The sequence below is a fragment of the Balaenoptera physalus genome, assembly GCF_965194825.1.
Source record: "Balaenoptera physalus genome assembly, chromosome: 1".
Classification (NCBI taxonomy): domain Eukaryota; kingdom Metazoa; phylum Chordata; class Mammalia; order Artiodactyla; family Balaenopteridae; genus Balaenoptera; species Balaenoptera physalus.
In genome coordinates this window covers 82,500,802-82,524,439 of record NC_138882.1, presented here as the reverse complement: position 1 = coordinate 82,524,439, position 23,638 = coordinate 82,500,802, and the positions used below count along the sequence as shown (strand labels likewise).

Below are 23,638 nucleotides of genomic sequence, written 5' to 3'. Positions count from 1 at the left end.
GAAGGCCCACCGTTTACTGGGAGAAACCCTAGCCATGCAGGACTGAAAGAAATTTCTCCAGTGATGTAGAGGTGCGGGGGAGCGGTTTGCCACAGAAAGTCCCCTCCCACAAGTGAAACGTGCATCCCTCTGCCCCCAGCCCAGGAGCTTGTGCTCATCTAACAGATGGTATTGGCCCAACACTGGATAGTAGACAAGGGACTCTATGCTGGAAGCAGAGTCCATTCTAGCTGGGAACTTGGCCTCTGCACTTGGGTGCTTACGGGCTGAGCTCCAGTAACTGGGCTTTCGACTCTGCAAGGTGCAGGATCTGATTCCACCTTTCCTAAACTCCCACACAGGCTCATGATCAAGGGCTGATGCCACTCAGGTGGGAGCTCTTTCAGAAATGGTGCCTGGGCTCTTGAAACAATGATGCTTCTGAGACTCACTCATAAGGTTTTCGGGGCAAAATCAATCAGGGCAACAGCAAAATGAGAACTGTCCCAGGAAGTCCAGGTTTTCAGTTCCAGTAAGGCAGGAGAGAGTTGAGTGGGGAGAGGAGGGAGAAGATGCTGGTAGGGCAAGCAGTCTTCCGGGAAGCAGGGGTTCTAGTGCTGCCTCAGAGGCCTGTTCATTTCTGGTTTGGCCCAGGCTTTCACTAAGATGGAGCTCTTCCTTCTGTCCTCCTGGCCTCTGTGACGATCCAGGTACAACATGCATGGCAACTGCATTCTGGGGAGGTGGAGGTGCAGTGTGGGCAGTGGAGCCTGGCCTCCTGGGATAGCATTTGGGAGACAGATAAGAGGAAAGTTGGGGTCAGGGGATGTGGGCTGGGAGCTGAGGCAGTTCATGGTGCCAGGGAAGCAGCCAGAGTTCTGTCCACCCCCACTCCCCACCTTTGGAAGTGGGCCCTCCTCCAACTCCTCACTGGGTCTCTGCTCCAACCTGGAACCCTCCAAAACATTCTGACCTGGGGCTGCCCAGCCTCATGGAAACTCCTCCAGGGACCCCAAAAGCCACATCTGAAAGAAGCCAAACCCAGGCCCCCGTACGTCTCCACACATGGCTAGAGGCTCCACCCGCCTGAGCCCCAGAACACATCCTTCCTCCCACGACCCTCCCTCTTCTCTTCCAGGACATTTGCAGGTGGTCCCCAGAAGAGGTTGGACCAGAGATACCTGCTCTGAAGGGGGCCCTCTCTCTCTTTGGCCTGGATTTCTGGAGCTCTCTGGGCCTGCTCTGGATGGTCTTTGGAAGGTCCCTGGGCAGGACCCAAGCAGACCCATCTTGGCTCTGAGGCTGAGAGAGGAAGTGGGCTTTGTTGTGCTGGGGCATCGGCTGGATTCTTAAATTCGCTTTTCCCACCCTACTCGTCTTGGCAGGGGAGCCCTCAGCTGGAGAAGCTGCCCCCCCCCAACCCTAGTGTCCCCTCCTTCCCAGCTCAGCACCATCCATCTCCGTCTCCCCAGAGCAAGGAATGTGGCTCCAGGACACTGTGGGGCTTGTTCCCAATCCCCTTCTAGCTCATTTCACTTGGGCTTTTACAGGCTCGCCTTCATCCCACAGGCTGCTGTCTGGGTTCTGGCTCTGACGGCGCAGACAGAGATCTCCCCTCCTCCCTGCAATTCCTCACGCTTCATTTTGTCCCAACACCATCTGAGGAGGCTGCACCGTGGGGGGTCAAGGAACCCTGGTGTGGGAGCCGGTGGGGGCAGGGTCCCCCTTCTTCCCAGCCCTCCAGCCACTCAGCTGGCCTCTGCTGTAGCTGGACCCTACAGCTGCACGGTATCTGCAAGCTATGCACAGGGTCTGCAAGCCATCCATCCCCTCACTCGCGTTCCTGTCCGCGCCCCGCAATCCTCGATTATTGGTGGAATTAGTACCAGGCTTCTTGTTGGCAGTTGCTAATTAAGACCATTTGTAAACGTGGTTATTAATGCTGCAGAGGGCTGCAGCCGCCAGCATCTATCACCCGCACCACTGGCGAGGTGCTGGCTCTGGGATGGCTCCCGCCTGCCTCCATTTTGCCCCACCAGGCTTCAGGTCTTTGAGGCAAGGGTTGGTGGGTACAGAAGTTCAGAGGGGGTTTAGCTGAGCCTTCCAGAGAGACGGAGGGGCCGCCTTCACTCCAGGGTGTCCCCAAACTGGAACCGTGAGTGTGTGTGTTGGTGGCGGGGGAAGGCACTGTGTGAGCCACGTGCTGCCAGTATCTTTCTTCCCCAGAATGTTCAGGGCTGGGTCAGGATGGAGCTCATGAAGACTCTAGGGAGAGCTTGGGCCATCCCCTAACGTGCACCTCTGCTCTCCAGCAACCCAAATACCGGCTTTGCCTTAAGCCAGGTGAGGGGGACTATTTCAGTGAGACACTCCATATAAAAGGGGGTGATGCATCTGAGTGGAGCATTTACCTCCCAGTTGCTGAGTACCTACCAGGTGCCAGGCCTTAGGGATCCTCTCATAAATAAATCACCCCTTCCAGGGGACTGTCCCAAATCCCTCCAGACTGGCTGAGGTCTGCTTCCTCTGTAGACCCACTCACCCCCTTTCACACTTCAGCCAGCCTCACAGTGTGTTGTAATGAGCTATTCATTTTTACCTGCTCACCCCCACTGGACCATGCGTTGCTCAAGGACAGCGGCTGTATGTTGCTTACTGCAAACAGTAAAAGGCTTTGTTGATTCAGCCTTCCCGCCCTGCTCCCTCCTCTCTGACCTCCAGCCTTGGGCTTCCAGAGCAGGATGTGTGGCGTGGAGCCTCTGGCCCATTTTGCCTCGGTTGGACCCAGTCAGCCAGGACTCGGAGGAGGTGGTATGTGGCCTGGCATGCAGGGCTGGGCCTCTCAGGGGCCTTCCAAGGGAGCCGGTCCGCTCTCAGCAGGCCTGTCTGGGCTTCCCCTCCGGCCCAGCCTGGCCGCTGCACCCCTCCCTATCCACCCATGTCCAGAGAAGTGGCCCAAGGCGGCTCAGGAGAGCTTGGGAAGGGACCCTCCCCCATACACCTGCTCTTCCCCATTCTTCTCCATGCGGACTTTACTGTCTTGACTCTTTCCTGCAGCTTTTGAAGGAAGGATCCACCAAGACTTTAGTGTCCCCCAATCCAGGAAAAGAGAAGAGGAAAAAGAAGTCCTGGAAACAAAACCCTTCCAACAACCTTAAAGTAGGAGAGATTGGTTGGAAGGCTTTTAATCCCTTAATCCCTCTCAGATGGGCCTTGAGACGTTAATGATTTTCCTAATTATTCCCTCCCATTTTCCCATCGCTCTGTAAGGACTTTCGAGAGGAGTGAAATTCCGAGTGAGCGGGTGTGGGATGAATGGTGGGCCCACCTCCCCCCAGATCGAGCCCAGAGTCCAGGCGGCTGGGGAGGTGGGGGAAGTCCAGGAGCACTCCAGCTGGGGGCTAGGGCTTCCCTGCCACTGACACCCGTGTGCAAGGCGGGCCTGGGACAATGGGGCTGTCGGGGGCTGCCTGAGAGGGCCAGGTGTGGGGCTGGGGTCCCCTCAGTGTGAATGGCCCATTATCCTGCCTAGAGGATGGGAGTGGAGGGTCTCTTTGTGTCCCCCAGGAAAGGCCCCTCTGGGTGATAATCACCCTGGGAGGGAGGTGGAGGTGGTGATAAGGGTCTTTAGAGGGGGCCAAACCTCCTCAGAGAACAGTTGGCCATTCAGGCCTTTGGCCCTTCTCTTGTTTCCAGCAGCCTGGGATCCTGTGGCCCATCCATGGGGGTGGGGGTGAGGGGGAGGCCAGCAGACATGGCCTAGCTCTGAGCTCAAGCCCCCTCCCCATCACCGTAGCCTGCTAGACTAAGTTTGGGGGTAACCTTCTGCAGGAAACCACCCCCAGACCCCCTTCCCAACCCCCACCTAGTCTTGGGTACCCTGGGGCCTTGCCTCACCTCCACCAAGACACTGAGTTTCTGAGAGTAGACCTTGATCCTGGCGTGTTGCTCTACTTTATAAAACACCCGCAGAGATTCTCATCCCACCTCTATAAACTCCCTGTGGGGTGAGGGCATCAGCCTCATTTCACAGATGACAAAACTGAGTTTCGGAGCAGTTAAGGGACTCGTGTGAGTTTACACAGCCAGTAGAGGCAAAGCTGAGGTTAGAGCCTGATCTTCCAATCCTAGGCACAGGGCTTTTGCACTTGCTCCCTCTGCCTGGAATGCTCACTTCCCTAATGACCACGTGGCTGGCTTCCTCATCTCCTTTGGTCTTTGTTCAAATCACATCCTCCATGAAAGGAGAAGTCTGGGGTTTGCTTCAAAGTGACACGGGAGGTGGGGGGAGAGTAGGTGGAGGTGCAGATGGAACAAGACTGGCAGTTGTTGAAGCTGGATGAGGGGTAGATGGGGGTTCATTAGATTAGTCTATTTATTTTTGCATCTATTTAACATTTTCCACAAGAAAAGTTTGGACAAAATCTGGCCTTCCGGAAGCACCTTATTTTAAGTTGAATTCACCACCCTGACTCCAGCCCTTATGTTCCCTTTCCCTTCCTATTTTTCTTCGGATCATTCATCAGCATCTCTACATATTTTGAGTATTTGTTTGGATTCATGTTGGTCTCCCACACTAGCCTCCCGAGGCCTGAGGTCCTGGGGTCTGTTGGTGTGGGCTGGTGCCCTGACACACAGAGCAGCACCTGGCACTTAGGGGCGCTTTGTCCATATTAGCGAAGGCCCGGATGACCTGGGTTTGTGGCTGAAGGCTCTTGGCCAAGCCGCCTTGAAGCAGAGAAAAGGCGGCCCATCGGCTTGGGTTTCTGGCCTGTGGGGTCCTTCAGCACCTGGAGCCACAGCCGGAGGGTCCTTCCCAGCGCCCCCCAGCCTGGGCTAAGCCCCTAAGTGTCCCATTATGTACCATTCACTTCTCACTTTGTCGGACCCGTCCGCAGCCGCTGCGTCCTTTTGTCAGAGGGGCCTGGGAGTGCGAGGGGCTATTACCACAAGGCCTCATTATTCCCAGCCAGAGCAATAATGATGAGTCCCTTCCCCAGGCTAGCACATTTTGCAGGGTCCCTCCCATTTAATAACTATAATAACAGCCACCATTTATGAGCCCCCACTGCGTGCCCCGCCGCGCCAAGCACTTTACATACATTATCTCATTTAATCCCCCCAACAGCTCTGGCAAATAGCTACTGTTTGTATCCCCATTTTTCAGATAAGAATGCTAAGACTGGGTGCCCAGAGCTCCTTTATCCTCAGTTCAGCCATACAGGGGGAGGAAGCGCAGGGATACACCCATGCCCCAGATGGGACAAGGAGGCACAGAGTCGGGAGGTGGCCGGGGAGGGAGCACACAGCAGATAGCGCGGCCCACGGCTGGGGCTGGGCAGCAAGCGTCCCTCGGGCATGCGCAGAGGAGGGCGGGCTGCCGCCCCCCGACCTCTCCAGGCGAGAGCAGCCAGGCCGTCACTGTATGTTCACAGGGGCAGCTGCTGGCTCGGGGAGCTTCAGTGACTTGCCCTGTGCAAGGCTAGTGAGAATCCAGGGGCTCTGCCCTCAATGCCCACGTGATAGGGAGGGGGCACTTCCGCTCTGTGGGCCAACACTGAAATGCTCTTAGAGGACCAGGCGGAGTGTGGGGCACAGGGACCAGGCCCTGGGAGGAGGCAGGAGCAGGGTGGGAGAAGGGGGAGGTAGAGAGAAGGAAGTGAAATTGCACTGTTTCTTCCCCAGTGAGGAGTCTCAGGGGTTCTCTTATGCTCTGGCCTTTGGGGTTAAACACTGTCCTTCCCAAGCCTTCAAAAAAGATGCAGTAATTATTATTTTAAATTAGGTTTATTTCTGAATAATAATTTCTTCACTTTTTAAAATGTTAATTTTATTTATTTATTTATTTATTTGAGGCTTCCCTGGTGGCACAGTGGTTAAGAATCCGCCTGCCAATGCAGGGGACACGGGTTCGAGCCCTGGTCCGCGAACATCCCACATGCCGCGGGGCAACTAAGCCTGTGCGCCACAGCTACTGAGCCTGTGCTCTAGAGCCCGTGCTCCGCAACAAGAGAAGCCACTGCCATGAGAAGCCCGCACACCGCAATGAAGAGTAGCACCCCCCCCACCAGCAACTAGAGAAAGCCCGTGCAACAAAGACCCAATGCAGCCAAAAAAATAATAATAATAATTTATTTGGCCACGTGGCATATGGGATTTAAGTTCCCTGACCAGGGATCGAACCCATGCCCCCTGCAGTGGAAGCGAGGAGTCTTAACCACTGGACCACCAGGGAGGTCTCCAGAAATTTCTTCACTTTAAGGGCACAAAACTTTAGAGGTCCGAAAGGGTGTACCGCACAGTAAAGTTTCCCTCCTGCATCCGGGTCTCCACCACTCAGTTCCCATGCCAGAGGCAACTAATGTTCCTGGTCTCCCCTGTATCCTCCCAGAGCTGCTCAGACATTTAGTTATAAAAGTAAACACTGGCCCCTCACCAGGCCATTCATTTGTTTCCTAAATGTGTGGTAAGCACCTTCTCAGCCAGGCTCTAGGCAGCCAGAGAGAACCCTTATCTCTTAGGGGATCTAGGGGTTGCAGGGGAGAGGAAGATCTCTCAGACGGGCAGAAACAGAGCAGAAGGGATGGCTTTCCAAGGAGAGGGAACAGCATATGCAAAGGCTTAGCAGTGTGACACCTGATGTGTGTCCAGGTCCCTAGTGTGCCTTCTGCATGAGAGGCAGGAGGGGGTCTGCACCACCTCGGTCAGGCTGGACTCCCAGAGTCCGGGGTCTTTGGGCTACAATCTGCATGCTCTTGCCCCTCAGCCTGAGGTCTCTCAGAGTCTAGAGAGGGTTTGTTCATCTGTCCCTTCCTAGAAAGGAGCCACCCCTGGCCAGTGGGACCCCTGACGTCTGCTTAGCCAGGGGGCTGGGCCCAGCTCTAGTCCCGAGGGGGAGACCTACTTTACCATGGTTGTGAGGGTGAAATCAGTTTATAGAGTGTTTTGTACAATGCTTGACACAGAGTATGTTTGCAGTTCGTGTTGGCGTTGTAACTGTTCCCAGGACACCCTAACCATCCCCGTCTCAATGTCCCCTCTCTGTGGGAACGTAAGTATCCTCTTTGCTCACTCCTGGCCCCCCAGATTCTTCTCCAGGCCTCCCAGAGCTCCACTGAGCCGCAGCCTTCCCCTTGGTTTCTCAGGGAGAGCAGTAGGGGGAGCCCCGCCGGGCACGGGACCCTGTGAGCTGAGGTGTTCACAGTGGAGAGAAAGATTGCCCCTCCTGGCCCCTCAGCTCCGCCTCTTCTCACCCACCCTCCTTTAAAAGGAACCCACCCCCACTCATTACCGAGCCCCAGCAGCCAGGCCCCGGCTAAAGCCCTGGCTAAAGGCAGCAATTAGATCGTTAGCACCAGCCCCAACCCACCTGCTTGGAGTCCCTCAAACGCATTTTAATTATAATCCCTTAATCTCCCTCAGATGGCGAGGCTGGCTCTAGGGCTTTTGCCCCAAATAGCCCCTTCCCTCACTCTCTTCCCCCAATTAAGGGGTCCTCTCAGCAGAGAGCCCCTCTCCCAGCTAAAGGCCTCCCCGCCTGGGAGCAGCCGCCTCACGGGCTCTGTCGCCCTCTCTATGGGAAGTGGCCCCAGATGGCCGGCTGGTCCGCCTGAAGTTCCCACATGTGCGGCTGAGCCCCCTCGGATTACATGCCTCCTGCCTGGGCACGAGCTGAGATGCCTGGGACCACTTGTCTCTCCCTTGGTCTCCTCCTGTCCTGGTTTCTTTGTGTCCTCCGGGTAGCATGTCCCCCTGGCCCTTTCACAATGACTTCTATTTTCCTGTCAACCCATCCATGCCACCCTGTCCGGGCCAGCTGTCTCCTTGACAATTCCATCCAGGAGCAGCCAGGTTCTGTCACAGGTGGAACTGAGGCCGGGGCCCTGACAGGACGTCTCCTGGTGGCAGCGCTATAGTGACCTCCAGTTGACCTCAGCAGAGTGCAGCCTTGCCCTCCTGCCCCACATTGCCCATCAGGGCTCTGAGACCCTCCGCCACGTAGGGGCTGGCAGAACATCGGGCGGCCTCTGTCCCTGAGCTCTGAGCAGGGCAGAGGCAGGGGGAGGGACACGATGACCCAGCATGTGGCCCTGTCTGAAGCTGAGCCTGGATGAAGCTCTTTCCTGGGAAAGTTCTGTCACTAATTGACTTGCAAATGCCTTGTTTGTCCCCAGATTCATAATTAGTGCTAAGGATTTCTAGGGCCCCATCCCGGAGGGGGCCTTTTTTTGGGGCAGCCTGTTCCTCTCCCCTCTCTGAGGTCGGCCGGGCTGGGGGTGGGCAGAGCCGGGCACCGGTGCCCAGCTGCCGTCCAGCGTTCCCACGGCTCTGGTGCCAGCGTGTGAAAGGCGAGGTGCGGGGGGCGCGGGGGCTGGGGCTCCCCGCCATCCTTCAGCCGGGACCAGGGCCAAAGCCCTGAGGCTCCAGGAAACACCAGAGCTGGGGAGCGGGCAGTGGCAGTGGGTGGGGGCCGGCTGGCACCCCCAGGAAGGAGAGCCCAGCCGGTGCCTGGGCTGGCATTGGCCGAGCCTCCAGCACGATGAATGGGCCAACAAGGGGCCTCTCTTCCCCACGGATTCCCCACAAAGCCCTTGGCTACACCATGGGATGTGGGGGACCAGGGGCCACCGAAGGAAGAGGAGAGGCTATTCTCCAAGACGCCCCGACTCCCAGCCTCTGCATTCCCAGGAAGGGGCCCTTGGCTGGGGGCCCAGTGCCTTGGGTTCAGGCCCAGCTTGGACCTGGATCTGCTGAGTGAGGAGGGCAACCCTCCCAATCCCTGTGGGCCTCAGTTTCTCCCACTGTATTATCCCTGGCGTCCTTCCCAGCCCTGATGTCCCTCTCCCGGCTTCTGCCCACTCAGCTACCCTCACAGCCACACCCTACCTTCCACTGCCAGTTCCCAGTCCTCGGCAGGCCCTCTCTGGGCCTGAGACCCAGCCAGACCTCCCCTCAGCGGGTAGCAGCACTCCTCACTCAGGCACAGCCTCCCAACCCCTAAGGCCCTTCAGTTTCCCTCAGGTTAGGAGGAGCGGCTTGCCAGAAGGGAGGAGCAAGGAGATCCTAAGCAGTGGCTGCCTGCCATGGAGTCAGACAGCCCGGGGCCCTGCCATTTGCAAACTGTGTGACCTGTACCTGTCAGTCTGTCTGGGCCTCATCTGTGAAAGGCCTCACAGGGTTATCACCGAATAGTGAGACACTCCATGTGGGACCTGGCACAAAGTGGATACTCAGTCGAAGTTCTTTTTTTTCCTGCCTCCCTTTCAAAGCTTTCTGCAGTCTGCCTGCGTTTCTGGGTGACTGTTCTTTCACAGTCCACCCCCATCTTTTTTGCCTGGCTCTCTCAGCAGCCCCTCTATATTCCTCATTTCCTCTACAGTTCATTTCACAGGACTGGCCATTTTCCTTTGGTAAGTTCTTCCCGAAGTCTAACCTTCTATTGCAGGTTGCTCCTCCCCAGGCCTGGCCTCTTCGCAGGCTGCCCTGCACCTGGGGCCCTGAGGGAAGGGGGTAGGGATGGGCTCTATGGTAACCCTGAGAAGAGAATGCCCTCTTTCCTCATCTGCATACAGACGGTCTCATTTGCATACAGACAGGCCTCATCTGCATATGCTCAGTGGGACTCTGAGAGCAGATTCTTAAGTGTCTGCCTGGACCCTCCCAGCCCAGTCCTGGCATCCCTGTTGAGGGAGGGTTCCCTCCGTACCCCTTCTGCCCCTGTCTGGGTCTGGGTCTTTCTGTTTCCAAAAGGCAGCCCACCCTCTGTGGCTCCTCTCCCACCTGCTGTCACTAGTGTCCGGCTTTCTTTTCCTGTGCTCAGATAAGTCCTTCCTCCCACCTCCTCCTGCCGCCCCAGCTCCTTCACCAGGAGCCTCCCTTCCAAGCCAGGAGACCAGGCCACTAATGGAGGCAGAGGGCTGCTTTTCCCTGCCCAGGCCCCCCAATATCCAGAGAGTAAGGAAGCCATAGAGGGTTGATGCTTAGCCTCCAGGGTCCAAACAAAAGCAGGGGGAGGGGGAGGGCAGACCCGGGCAACTTCCTTCTTGCTGATCCCAGGCCAGACCCTGTCTCCATTCACCCCTCCTCCTCTGGGGGCTGACCCCAAGGCTGCAATGGGTCCTTGCAAGGCTGCGCAGTGGGAAGGATCCTGAAAGGAGGTCTGGGGACTTCAGAAGCACTTGCCTGACCTGGTGAGCCCAGGCTCCGCCCCTTAAATATGCCAGATTGTGATACAAATGGAACTGCCTTTTCCTGGGTGCATCCTTGGCCTCAGTCAGCCCTCCTAGACCCTGTCCTTGTGGAGGATCCTGGGGCTCCTTGGAATGTAGGTTAGGGGAGCTTGGAATTCTCCTCATGGGCCTCCACCATGCTGAGGACCCTGGACACAGCTCTTCCCCTCTCTGGCCTCAGTTTCCTCTGTAAAATGAGGAGCTGGGCTAGACCAGGTGGCTCTTAATGAATTCCTTCTTCCTGGAAATCATGCCCAGGTGCCTAGCCAGCATTCTGTATGCAATTTCAGCAGATGCAAGGATCCCCTGTGGTTCATCTTGACCTGAGGCTAGGAGCCCTGGTCTAGAGGAGCTAAAAATGCTGTGGTCAGTGTTTAAATGGAAGGGGAGGGGTGTGTAGACATACGTGCTTGGATGCACAGAGTATCTCGGGGAGGACATAGGCACCAGTGGTTGCCTCTTGGGAGAGGAGGTGGGTGGCTGGGAACAGGGGAGGGTAAGAGGCATACTTTCCCTCTTGTGCTGTTGGAATTGAACCGTGTGTATTATCTTAAGCCTTTTTATTTAGAAAAATCCCAGGATTCCAGCTATAGTTCCATGGAGGGATTGTTGTTAGATGGGAGGAAGGACTCTTTAGGGAGTGGTAGAAGGCTTAAAAGGAGCTGGCACTCTGGACTCTGCTAACACTTTCCAGCAGGAACTCTCTAGAGATTGGAGGGGGGGCGCTATCTTTTGGGGGAGCATGTTTTACGCAGGTGTGTTACGGGGGAAATGAGGCCAAGAGCACAGCTCCTTCTTGCTGTGGTTCCCCTGCTCCCTCAGGTTCCCTCCCAGGTATTGTTGGGAAGTCCTACCTGCTGTCTAACCTGAATCCCTCTTGTTAGGCATATTCATCCCCGTCTGCCTCTACTGAGGGTGGACAGAGAGGAAGCAGGAGTGGGTGGCCCTGTGAAGCAGGGATGCTCTTTCTCTCTGGTCTGTTCAAACCCTGGAGGACATTTCTAAGGATGTGTCCCTTTGTGGCTGAGACAGAGGGCCATCCAGTGACCTCCCACACAGGCGCTCTGGGGGAGCAACCCCACCCTCTCCCATCCTCTTGGTCCTTGGGGTGGTACCTAGGGGCCTCCTTGGCTGGGAGCATCAGCCCACTGCTCTGAGTTGGGACTGACCAGATCATAGATGGTGTTCCCAGGGGCCTTGGGGTGGCTCAGAGAGGTGGAAGGAGCCAAGATCTTTCCTCCCCAACCCACCCCCCACAGGTGGGAGTTCCGTCTTAGTGAGGCGTCCCCCTTTTGTTGCAACGGTGGCTTTTATAGCATTGGTCTCTTAGAGGGAGCCCGGTACTGCCCTCCTCTCATTTAGCCCCTCCCCTGCCCAGGTACATCCACTAGTACTGTTGTTCAGTATTCAAGAGTCTTTATTAGACAGGAGATCGGACTTCCATCTCAGAGGAATCTCAGCTCAGACAACACAAGAGAGACCAGGACGGGTGGGACGGACAGCTTGTAGACCTGGGAGCAGTCGTGAAGCAAAGTCTTATCCCAGGTGGCTCCAGGTACAGTGGGCTGCCCAGGCTGGAGGCTAGGGCCTCCCCACTTCTCTCTGGCTCAAAGGCTTCTTGAAAGAGCTCTTCAACTTGCTAGACTTTAGCCTTGTCTTTCAGTCAATCAGGACGGCTTCTCAGAGGGAACCCAAGCCAGCTGGGTGAAGTAGGTTCTTCTTTTTGGTCTGAAAAGAAAAAAAATGTCAAGATTGAAAAAGGTTCTCTTTGGATGGAGACCTTAGCAGGAGGCAGAGGACAGGCATCCAGTGGCCAGGAAAGGCGAGAGACCGGGGAGGGCGCCATGTAAAAGGGGGCCACCGTGACAATGGATGAGTCTAGGAACGTCTTCTAGGTGCTCTACGCAGGGCCATGGCAGGGGTCGTGTGTGTGGAGGGGGAGGCAGAGAGGGCATGCCCAGGGCAGGAACTCAGATCCCAGACAGGTGAGAGGCTAGGCGGTGGCCCAAGGGACTTGCTTCAGGAAGACAGAAGGCATATTTCCTTGGCTAGGGACAAACCTGGGAAGATTTTGTTGACTTCTACAGCTCCCATGGCCTCTTCCCCAGTCCTGTCTTTTTTTTTTTTTTAATGTATTTATTTATTTTTGGCTGTGTTGGGTTTTCGTTGCTGCGTGCGGGCTTTCTCTAGTTGTGGTGAGCGGGGGCTACTCTTCGTTGTGGTGCGCAGGCTTCTCATTGCGGTGGCTTCTCTTGTTGTGGAGCACGGGCTCTAGGCGCACGGGCTTCAGTAGTTGTGACACGCGGGCTCAGTAGTTGTGGTTCACGGGCTCTAGAGCGCGGGCTCGGTAGTTGTGGCGCACGGGCTTAGTTGCTGCGCGGCATGTGGGATCTTCCCGGACCAGGGCTCAAACCCGTGTCCCTTGCATTGGCAGGCGGATTCTTAACCACTGCGCCACCAGGGAAGTCCCCCCAGTCCTGTCTTTAACCTGCAAGGACTGTTTCAGCATTCCTCAGACTTCACTCCTGCACCTGAGAAGGAGCGCCCCTTCCTCCCCTGAGAACATGCAGAGAAGGCCCCCTGCCCATCTGGTCGTCTCTCCTCTCAGTCCCTCCGATTGTGTTTGGAACATGTTCTGCAGGAAGTCAGCACTTCTGAGGGACACAGACTATGCTTTGGGAGCCACCAAGTCCCATTTGAAGCCCAGCCCAACTTACTAGTCCTATGACTTGGGGCTCTGATTATGCCTTTGTAAAGTGGGGACAGTATCACCCAGTTTTCAGGACCGTTGGAAGATTAACTGAGACAATGGCTAGGAAAGGGCTTACACAAGCAAGTGGGTGCCAGATCAAGGTTAGTCCCTTCCTTCCTGGGGTGGAGGGAAGCTGTGCCTAGGAAAGAATAAAATCAATAGGGGCTACATAGAAATCAGGTGTCAGAAGCACAGCTGTGGGCACAGCATTCCTTTCCTGCCCCACCCGGAGTTGGGAGCCCCCAAAGTTCACCTCACCCGACTTCTCCAACGGCTTTAAAATCTGAGAAGAGAATTTCAGAAAGAGAAGGGGATCTAGGCCACACCGCTGCGCTGCCCAGCTCTGCTCAGATCAGTGTCACCTTCCTCCTACCTAGACTCTCAGACTTTCCAGACTTGCCTCCGTCGTCCCTGTCCCACCTCCTCCTTCCCTTCCCTGCCCCCAACCCCACCTTTGCCAGTCCCTAACCTTGACCTTGACCATACTATGGAGGGGTGGGGATGGGAGGCCTGCCTCACCCATCAAACTGGAAGCTCCCCAAAGGTAAGGACTCAGTCTCCCTCAGACCTGGGCTCCTTGAGGCCTGTGTCCCTGACCCCCTGTGGCCCTACTCCCAGCCTGGGCTGGCTCCCAGAGGCCCCGACGTGAGCCAGCTTCTCCTCAGTGCCCGCTAAGTCTGTTAGCCTCTCCCTCCACAGCTCCCTTTCCCTTCCTTGCTCCAGATCCTCAGCCTGTCTGGGAACCCTGCTAGCCCCAGGCTGGCTGGATTTGGGGGAACAGCAGAGGAAACTGGTGTCTCTCGGGGCCTGGGAAGGGGTGGTAGATGAAGCCCAGCGCAGGGCCCTCCCCTGGGTGGGGGAGGAGGAGTCCAGATGGAACAGTCTCCGCCTGGTACACCCTCCCAGCTCCAGACAGAGGGAGCATCTCCTAGCAACCGTACAGTAGCAGGGGGCTGGGAAGAGGGTGGGGGCTGGGAAGAGGGTGGGGGCTGGGAAAGCAGGGCGAAGAACAGTGATATCGTAAATTATCCCTAGCCCCTCCCTGCCAGCCCACCCTTCCTCAGTTGAGAATGGCCTCCTTTCTCTCTCCACCCGCTCCTCGTTCAGGATTCCCTTGCAAAGCTGGCCCCGGCACAGTGCCCCTTAGAGGTGCCCCTCTAGCTCAAGGTGACCATTCTCAGCCTTCTGCTTGAGCTACAGAGGGAGGGAATTCTTACCCTCCCAGGATCTCTCAGGGACCCTGCTGGAACGTCCCCAGTGGCTGTAGGGGGAGACTGCCTTCCACCCCCATTGCACCCGAGCTAGAAGACTATCACTTGCCAGTGGTCTCTGGCTCCTGCCTCTTTCTTTGGGTAGGGATGGGGGCAAGGAAGGGAAATTTCAAAGCATTTGTGACACTGACTCCACTTCTCTAAACAAAAGCTTTTAGACTTGGGACCTCCAAGTCTTTAAGGGGCACTTGGGCCTGTCACCAATCCGGCCAAGTCTCAGTTTCCCTATCCCAACAGCTGGAGTCCAGGAAGCTCAATAAAGTGACTAAAGCTGGGTGGCAGTTCCTTCCTTACCTCTCAGATGAGCCATGTCAAGCCAAGGGTCAAAGAACTGGTACTTCAGTAGTACAGATCTTGGTTAGACACTGGGAAGGACTTCCCAAGACAGCAGTAAGCAAGATCATGGAATTTCCTGGTTGGAGAGAGGAAAAGTCTGTCAAAGAAACAGGAAACTGAGTGGGAACCTCTTAAATTTTGCCTCATTAATGCTTTCTTATCCATGTTAAATAACACATAGAGAGTATTTAGCAGAGCCTGACATATAGTAAGCCTTCGTTTTGGCTATTTTTAAAAACCATATATTAATATGATTTTTTATTGGATGGATATCAAGAGGAGGGATAAATCCCCTGGAGACCTATCTCCCATCCTCCAGGAACCCCATGGGAAAATCCAGATATGAGATAGTGCCCCAAGTACAAGATGGCAGCCAATTGCCATGGTAACAGAAGAAGAAGGAGTCTGGTTGGTTGCGGGGGCAGTGCCGGCAAGCCAGCTGGTGCCAGATGGACAAACCCAGCAGAAGGTAGCCCCAGCTGGGTGAAGCTCATGACCCTGTGCCCAGGGCTCTCCCTCCATATGCCAGCCTCAGCCTGTCCCTTCCCTCCAGGCCTAAAGGCTCCATTGCTATCTGTGGGGATTCCTCCTCGGGACTCTTGTTTGTACAACAAGGGATGACTGCTTAGAGACAAAAGACCCTCCTGCTCAAAGTCTCCCTGGCCCACCAGCCGAGAGATCTAAGCTGGTCTGAATTTGGCTCACTCCTGACGGTGCTGAGGAACCTTAAAATCAAGGACTTGGGAGGGTCCTAAGTGGCAAGGCTCGGAGCTACCATTTTGTACACATTCAGTGGAGGGTCACAATGTCCGGCTAAGGCTCCCTCTGGAGAGCACTGAGATGAGGGAGCAGAGTGGGTTAGGGCCATGAAGGGAAATCGAGCTTCACTCCACCCCTCCTCTCTTCCCGGAATGGCTGGACAGTATTTACACAGGGCCAGCGGGAAGTTCTTCCTGAGAAGGATGAAAGAAGCTGTGGTCATGGAGTCCATTTCACCACATAGTTGTTAAAAACAAGTGCTTCCCAAACCTGTCTCAGCAAGAGGCTCACCTGCTTGAGACCAGAGAGCCCCAGCCAGTCCGCGGAGCCCCGCCACGCTTCCCAGACAGGGCTTCATCACGTTTTGCACCCAGAGTCCCTTCACTCTCCTCCCCAGCAACCCACTCCCTCATTTCCAAACTCCGGAAGCCTTCCTCGATTGTCCCCATCTGCCTATCGTGGCCCCTCTAACTCTGTGTCCCTCAGCATTTAGAATGGGCACTGGACATCTGCACACAACCTTGAAAACACTTTCATCCACACCGACCTATCTGATCCTCAGGATAACCGTGGAAGGAAGTTAGGATCCAAAGGCGTTAAGTGACTTGCCTAAGGCCACCCAGCTAGTCAAGGAGGGAAGATAGAATTTGTATCTCGACCAGCCTGTCCTATTCCAGAGTCGAAAACCAAAACCTCCTTCTTTTGCTGTTCTTCCTATGGCCGGAGCCCCTCTATCAAATCTGTGAGCGACCTGCCAGCTAGGTGTGTCCACTGTCATTCTACCGCTTCCAGTGCCCCAGATCCAAACTTTTATTAGCAGGGACGGTGTACCCAACGGAGGGTTGGAGGTACGGGAGAAGGTCTACCCACACTGCCGATTAGCATAAGTGACACTGAGGCCAGGCAAGGAGAGAAACCTCCCCTGGGTGTGGAGACCGAGGGGACCTTGGACTCCTTTTCGGGCTCTGGTCAGTCTTGAATTTCCACCCTCCCAACATAGCCCTCCCTGCACGGGGAGCTCTGTGCAGAGCTGGAGGGGACTCTATGCTGGAAGGAGAGAGAGGCTCCGGGCGGGGCCAGCCGCAGAGGCACTATGGGAGGGCATGTACAGTTGGGGAAGGGAGGCTGGACAGGCCTGGCAGGATCGGAGTTACACCTGGAAAGACATGGGGAGGGAGCAGGGGCAGAGCCTTGGCGCTGGAGGGGAGCTTGTCCTGGGAACGGCTCTACCATGGACGGCCTCACTGTGAGACCTGGCCAAACCTCAGCTTCTGGTTCCTTCGAGGACCTGGCTAAAGCTTGAGGCCACCCCTCACCCTCCCCTCCTCCAACCCCATTCCAGCCCACTCCCAGTGGGCCCTGGGAGCTAAGCCCCCGCACCTGACATGGCCACTTCCACAGCTACTCACAGAGAGGTCTTTGTGCAGAGGCTGCGCCTGGGGGAGGGGCGGTAGGCGGCACACCCACTTACATTCCTCCCTAGTGGCCGGCAGTGGCATCGTCATCTCCTCAGCTGTCTCTCCAGCCTCTCACCCCTTCTCTAGGAAGAATCTCCTCAGAGCCTTGGCCCACCTCTGGACCCTCCCTTACCCCTTTTCCCACTCCCTCCTCCAGGAAGTTTCCAGGACTGAACTTCTCTGTTCTTCACTCCAGTCCCCAGAGGTCCATCTCCTGTCCTGACCTCAGGGCACTCACTGTGCTGGGGACCAACCTTGGCTTCTCCACATCTCTTCCCAGGGAGCTCCCCTGAGCCTGCCCCGACCATGCAGGTGTGTGTGGGTAGAGAGGAGTGAGGGTGATTCTAGAGGGGGGAGAGGCAGAGACCCTTCTTCAGGTGGCTCCCACTCCTTTCACATTCCTCTATTTGTTCAGAACCAGCCAAGAGCCAGTTAAGTATCTGGTGGGTGCTGGGCTCAGCGGGCAGCTAGCTTCGGGTTTCCCCCTTCATCCTGGGGGTGGTTATGTGCTGTCCCCGAGCCATACTCTGCACTCAGCACCTCTGAGGCTGTCAGCTAACTGCCCAGTGCCCCTATCAAATCCAGTCTCCCTGGTGAAGCACACAAGGCTCCTGATAACTGAACTTCTGCCTCCATTTCCCATCTCCTCCCAGTCCAGACTACCTCTGAGGGACACTCTAGTCACCTGACACAACATGCTCTTTCCTACCTCCTTGCCTTCACATATGCTGTCCACTCCCCACCATGCACTTCGTCAGACTCCTTAGACTGTTAGCCCCTGCTTAACTTTTATCACTTTTATCCCCTTTATTTTATCACTTATCTTTTGGCCTCCTCCACTCCAGGAAGCCTTCCTTAACTCACCTAAGGTGTCCCAGGGCTCCGGCCCGCATGCTGCACAGCACCTTGTATAAGTCTTCAGGACAGTAGCCTTTACACTGTCTTGTAATTATTCGTGTCTGCCTCCCCCACCAGGCTGCTAGGCCCTCAAAGCAGCTTTGTATTCCACCTTCCTCTTCAACATAGCACCTGGCACACAGTAGGCACCCAATAAATTCCTGTTCAGTGAATGAGCTGACATGGAGATATGGGTAAGGGAAAGGAAGGCATGGATGTGAGAAGCGCTACTGAGGACGAAGTGATGGGTTCTGATGTGACCGATCTGGATGAAGGGGAAAGGAAGAAGGCAAATCCAGGATAATGCTCAGGATTTGCACCTGAGGACCTAGAAGTTTAATGATGCTATTGATAGAGGTGGGGAAGCAGGAATGTAGCGCAAGACTGAAAGCACAATGTCGAGTGAGTAAGCATCTAAATGCCCTCCCTATGTTTGGGGAATGGCCATCTCATGAGTTTTGGAGGGAGGTTGTACTTATAAGCTACTACAGAAGCCAAAAGCACAGGTACTTTCCCTGGTTTCCTTGCAGCTAGGGCCTGGTCATGCGGTCCAGGCTTAGCCAATCAGATGCACCACTCCAGTCTGATCTGGGAGCTAATGACAGGACCACAGTAGTTAGGGTGCAAATCTGGAGTTTAGAGAAATGAGTGAGCGTTTTAATTCCAAATGATGGTTGAAATGATAAAAGTGAAAGAGCATGAGTGGAAAGGGAAAAAAAAAAGAGCTGAAAGCAGAACCTTGGGAAACAATTCTGGCTGGAGAACTGATCTACCCAGAGGACTGAATGACTAGAATCCAGAATGAATAATCAGGGATATAACAGGGATATAATAATAATAATAATAATAATAATAATAATAATAATCAGGGATATAGTCAGGGATATAATAATCAGGGATATAACAGAAGAACCAAAGGCCAAAGGAGAAGACATCAGTATGAAATGGATATCAGTAGGAAATGTTCCACAGAGGTCACCAGGCTTGAGCAAGGGCCACTGGGTCCGGTTGAAGAGTCTGTGTGAGAGGCTGGAGAGGGCACAGGTTTCACCAGTTATGAAGGTGGAAGCCAGACTGATGGGCTGAGGAGAGAAGACTTGGAACTTCACCTCAAGTACATAGCGAGCGGCCCTTCACCGACCCCAGAGAAACCCTCAAACTGACAGATAATCCTGCCTGCCCACACCTTACCCTCTCCCCCTCCCCTTCCTGCTGATACTCCCACTTCTGATTCTTCCCTTATTTTTGTTTTACACTCTTCATAGTCCTCCAAGTTCTCTAACCACTGGCACCCATGAGGGGTCTGGAACTAAACTCAACACAGAGGCCTCTCTACCACCCCTGATCCTATGTGAGGTTCATGTCTCTTCTGGGGCTGCCATCCCTCATCTCTCCCTCCTTCCTTCACTCCCCATCCTCTTCTCACAGTTCCACTAGTAGGAAGACTCAGCAATGTTCCTGGTCAGCCAGAAAGTCCTTCTTATGGTCTCACCTCCCTCCCTGCCCACCAACCGAGGCTGGCTCTCGGCCCACACCTGTCAGAGGCGGCCATTTTATAGGCGCCAGCTACCTAAGATGGTGGCCTCCCTCGCTCCCTCTGCTTCCGTTCCCACAGCTTGCCTCCTACCCTTGCCCCTTTCTTTCTGAAGCCTGAGCCCAACAAGGTGGGGGGCCAGGCTAGGGAGCCAAGGCCGGAGGAAGCAAGACAAAAAAGGACAGAAAAGCCGGCCCCTTGGCATCTCTCTTTGGCATTTGAGTGTAGCATAGGGAGGGAGGGCAGAAGGGAAGAAAGAAAGTAGTGTGAGTTTTTATTTCTGTCTTCTTCCTGCCACCTCCCCCTCCAACACACACACTTTGATGAAAACAAAATCTCTCCCCTTTTCTCTCTTCTCCAACCCCCCTCCCCATTTTTCCTGGCTCCTACCAAGAGCCTCCTGGAATGCAAATGAGTTGTATTATGCAAATGTATGCAAATCAGGCTTAACAAGCGGAAGGAGGGGGGCAGAATGCCTAATGAGTAATGGCGGAGGGTACAGATGGAGGGTGGCAGGAATGACCCCATCTTCTCTGTTCCCACAGCCTGGGGGCTTGCTAGGGGTAGTGAGGTGTCCTTCGCTTCTGGGAAACAGTAGGTGAAGGCACCGTTGCTTCAGTTGAGAAGGCCTAGGATGGCCTTGGCTATAGGTGAGGAGAGACAGGAGAGCTTGGGGGGAGAGAGGGTTAAGTACAAGGGACTCACTTACACAACCTTGCCCATAGACTCTGGATGTACCAGCCTCCCTGCCTGTATGGTCTGCTGATGGCCGAACCTTCAGCTGAAAAGAGGGTGATGCGTATGCATGCCATGGCTTGTGCATCAGAAAGGAGGATTCCCAAGGGAAGATTCCCAACCAGACCCAGGTTCTTCCTGGGTGGGGGGGCGGTGCAAGCTGTCTCTCTTTGTGCTTTGGAAGGTGGGGGTTGGGGTGGTTGCCATGGCAACATAGCATGGAACACCCACCTCCCCAACATCCAGCCCCAGAGGACCTAGAGAGTTGGGGGCGATAATGGATTGACACCCCCGATGCCCCCACCACCTGGCACTGCCAGCCGGAGATGGCGGCATCAAATCCTAGAAAGAATGGCCCCTTTGTTTCCAGGCTTGCGGTGTTGGGGGAGCAGGACTGGGCACGCAGAAGGGCCTTTCCCAGGCCCCATTCCAGTTTGCGTGACTCTTGCTGGCCTCGGGAGACTCCCTGTGGACATCCACTGGCCTCTTTGCCCTGGCAGGTTGTTGCCCCCTTGCCTTTTCTCCCATGGGCTTACCAGCTACTGCTAGGTATGCCTTCCCCTGTGCTTCTCCCTGAGGCCTCCCTTCCCAGCCTTCTCAGAGAGAGCAGTCAGTTCCATCTCTTCCTGGCTTGTGTGGACACCTCACATGCCCGGACATGCATCCTGTCCTTTTTCGTATGGGGGCAACCTGTGAACTCTACCTACCTGCAGTAGGACTGCTCCACCCGACTCAGGCAGGGAGACTCCTTAAGGAGGTATCAGACACAATAAGCAGGGCCAGGCTGGAAACCAGGAGCCTGGATCTTGGCCTTTCCACTAACCAGCTGAGTGACCTTGGTCATACCTCTTCCACTCTCTTGGGAATCTGTAAAATGAGGGCTATAGAGCTGATGCTATCTAAGGCTCTACCTGATCCATACACTCTGTATCTTACATGAGCTTAGGTTAAATTCTTCCTGAAATTTAACCCTCAACCTCCCTACTGCTGGAGCCCTCTCATTCAGACTCCCCAAAGCGGACAAACCCAGTTTCCTGGAGACGGAATGGCAACCGCCCTCAGCCTTTTCCTCTCCCTGAGACTCAACAGGTGCCTGCAAACAACTCCCAAAGATTAAAAATTCTAGAGTCTTTGATATATAACCGTGCAGACAGGATCCCCTCCTAACCCTCCCAAAGGGGGTCAGCACAGCGACCTCACTCACCGCCTGGGAGCTGTCCGTGGTGCTGGATACGGCTCTGGTGCCCTTGTGGAGGAAAGAGGGTGGGAGGGTGGTGGAGAACCCACCCACCCACCCCAGACGAGAAGCTAAAGGGAAGAGAAGCAGAAACATTTGGAAACAGCAAGGAAAGGGGCAGATGTATTTCTGAAGACAGTTTCTCCTCTCTGAAGATCTCCAAATAGCCAATACTACTTTGGGGGAGGAAGAGATCAAGAGTCAATGAAACTCTGAAACTCACACTCCTTCATCCCTAATGATTTAAGTGCCCCGGATTAGATCAGTCCTCATCTGGATCCTACTTGGAAATCCACAGGGAGATGGAGTCATAGTTTCTGCCCTTGGGGTAGAGCTCAGGTTGAAGTAGTGGACAGGTTACAGACTTCTAAATTCCATCCTAAATTCTAAGGCTCCTACGAGGAATTTAGTAATAAAGATGAGGAAGATACACAATCTGCCTGATAGTATTATAGCTATTAGGAGCTTGGGGGGGCGGTGATAGAAAGGTAGGGAAAGTAGGAAAGGGTATGTGTGTGCCTGCTTGCATGTGCACAGGTGTGTGTGTGGTGTGTGTGTGTGTGTGTGTGTGTGTGTGTGTGTGTTTGCGTGTTTCCCAGGCAGAGAGATGAGCCTATATCAGTGGTTCTTAACCTTAACTGCACATTTAGAAACACCAACAGACCTTTTAAATGATACTGATCTAGGCCTCATTCTCAGGCACTCTGGGATACGCTGGACCCAAATATCAGTATTTTCTAAAAGTTTCCTAGGTGATTTTAGTGCATAACCAAGTTGAGAATCACTGGTCTGGAAGAAAGCAAATAAGAAAAATTTCAGGGGTTAAGCCTGAGCAGCTGGAGGAAGAGGCAATGCTAGGCCCCCTGAAGAAGGGAATGAATAGGGAAGAGAAGGACAAACATATAACCTCCCCTCTCCTAGGAGTTCCCAATGGCCCCAAGCCTGGCCTGGAGACCGACTCAGGTGTTGGGCCTGTCTATTCTGTGCTGTGGGAGCTCAAACCATTCCAAGGCAATGAGATGAACTTTCCCCCCACCCCAGTCCCTCGTGCAGAGACAGGGAATGGGTGCAATGACCCTGAGGGCGTGCTGTTCCCCTTCACCCAGAAGGTCCCCAGGGAGGCAGTTGTGGAAGGTAAACAGCAACAATGGTCTCTTTCAGTGTCCAGATTCCAACCCTTCAGTCCAATTAGCAGACACAGCAAACAGCAATTCAGCTGCCTTCAGCCGCTGTCATAACAAACTCAGAGCAGCCTTAATGGGGGGATTAGGGCAAGAGGAGGGGGGGGGTGTCATTCTGAGCCCTGGGAGAGCCTGGGTGGCAAGGAAGGGTTCCCCTTTTTCTCTTACCTCTCTCCTATCTAAATATGCTCTGGCCCACACTTACCTTCCACAACCCTGCTCCTCATTCACCTCAAAGCTCTGAGAATGTTTTTATGGTTTTGTCTACTCTTTCCCTCCAATGATTTTAAAGCATTAACCTAAACTCATTTAACAACTAAGGAAGCTGGTACACCCTGCCTCTGAATGAGACAGTGTTATAACCACTCAAGATCTCTGAGGTCTCAGTAGCAAAGGAAGGAAGATGGAAAGGTCAAAGATTCCCAGAACATCACTGTGGAAAGGAGGTGAAGAAATAAATATCAGTATTCCAACTCCCAAACCTTGGGAAGTACAGACCTCAGAAGGACTTCCAGATGTGGAAGAATGCAGAGGGGCCTGTGCTCTCTGGTGAGTTATCAACCTTGTGAATCAAGAGTCAGCAGTTGGGGGACTTCCCTGGTGGCACAGTGGCTAAGACTATGCACTCCCAATGCAGGGGGTCCGGGTTTGATCCCTGGCCAGGGAACTAGATCCCACATGCATGCCGCAACTAACAGTTCGCATGCCGCAACTAACAGTTCTTATGCCACAACTAAGGAGCCCACATGAAGCAACTAAGACCCGGAGCAACCAAATAAATAAATAAATATTAAAAAAAAAAAAAAAGAGTCAGTGGTTGGGAAGGTGGGGGGTTGGGAGGCAAGAAGACAGAAAACAACCCCCCCCTTTTTTTTTTCTGGCTGCACTGCGTGGCATGTGGGATCTTAATTCCCAGACCAGGGATTGAATCTGCACCCCCTGCGCTGGAAGCGGGAAGTCTTAACCACTGGACTGCCAGGGAAGTCCCCGAAAACACCCTTTCTTAAAGTCATTCAGTGATGAAGAAAAGTCTGCATACTGATAGACAGAACTCTCTTTGGTTCATTAATTATACCCACTACCTAACTGGTCCTTTAATTTAATAAACTCTTTTTAGTAACTCCAGAAGCTTAATAGAATAAATTTGGAATTATCATTTACACAGCCATACCTCTCTATTTACATAAGTCAGTTTACCAATCTTAAGTACTCTTACCAATACATGGTAAGATCCATTAAGGAGAAAAAAATACAATGGTCATTCTGCCACG

General features: G+C 54.3%; 1 protein-coding gene across 10 annotated transcripts in view; it reads right to left on the bottom strand.

Annotated features, from left to right (window-relative positions):
• Positions 1-11,602: 11,602 nt before the first annotated feature.
• The window catches only part of LOC309658594 (uncharacterized protein), a 48,796-nt gene continuing 36,760 nt past the window's right edge, over positions 11,603-23,638 (bottom strand). For 5 of the 10 annotated variants that reach the window (XR_014262287.1, XR_014262289.1, XR_014262290.1 and 2 more), the window contains 2 exons: positions 14,526-14,643; positions 11,603-11,936 (listed from right to left, as the gene is read on the bottom strand). Coding sequence is in view for 3 of the 10 variants with exons in the window: in XM_082457437.1 (XP_082313563.1) it covers positions 14,571-14,643; positions 21,154-21,195 (115 nt within the window). In the remaining 7 variants the exon portion in view is untranslated. Of the gene's footprint in view, positions 11,937-14,525; positions 14,665-17,647; positions 20,817-21,153; positions 21,196-23,638 lie in introns of all 10 variants that reach the window. The other 5 variants (XM_082457437.1, XM_082457435.1, XM_082457436.1 and 2 more) reach the window with 3 other exon arrangements.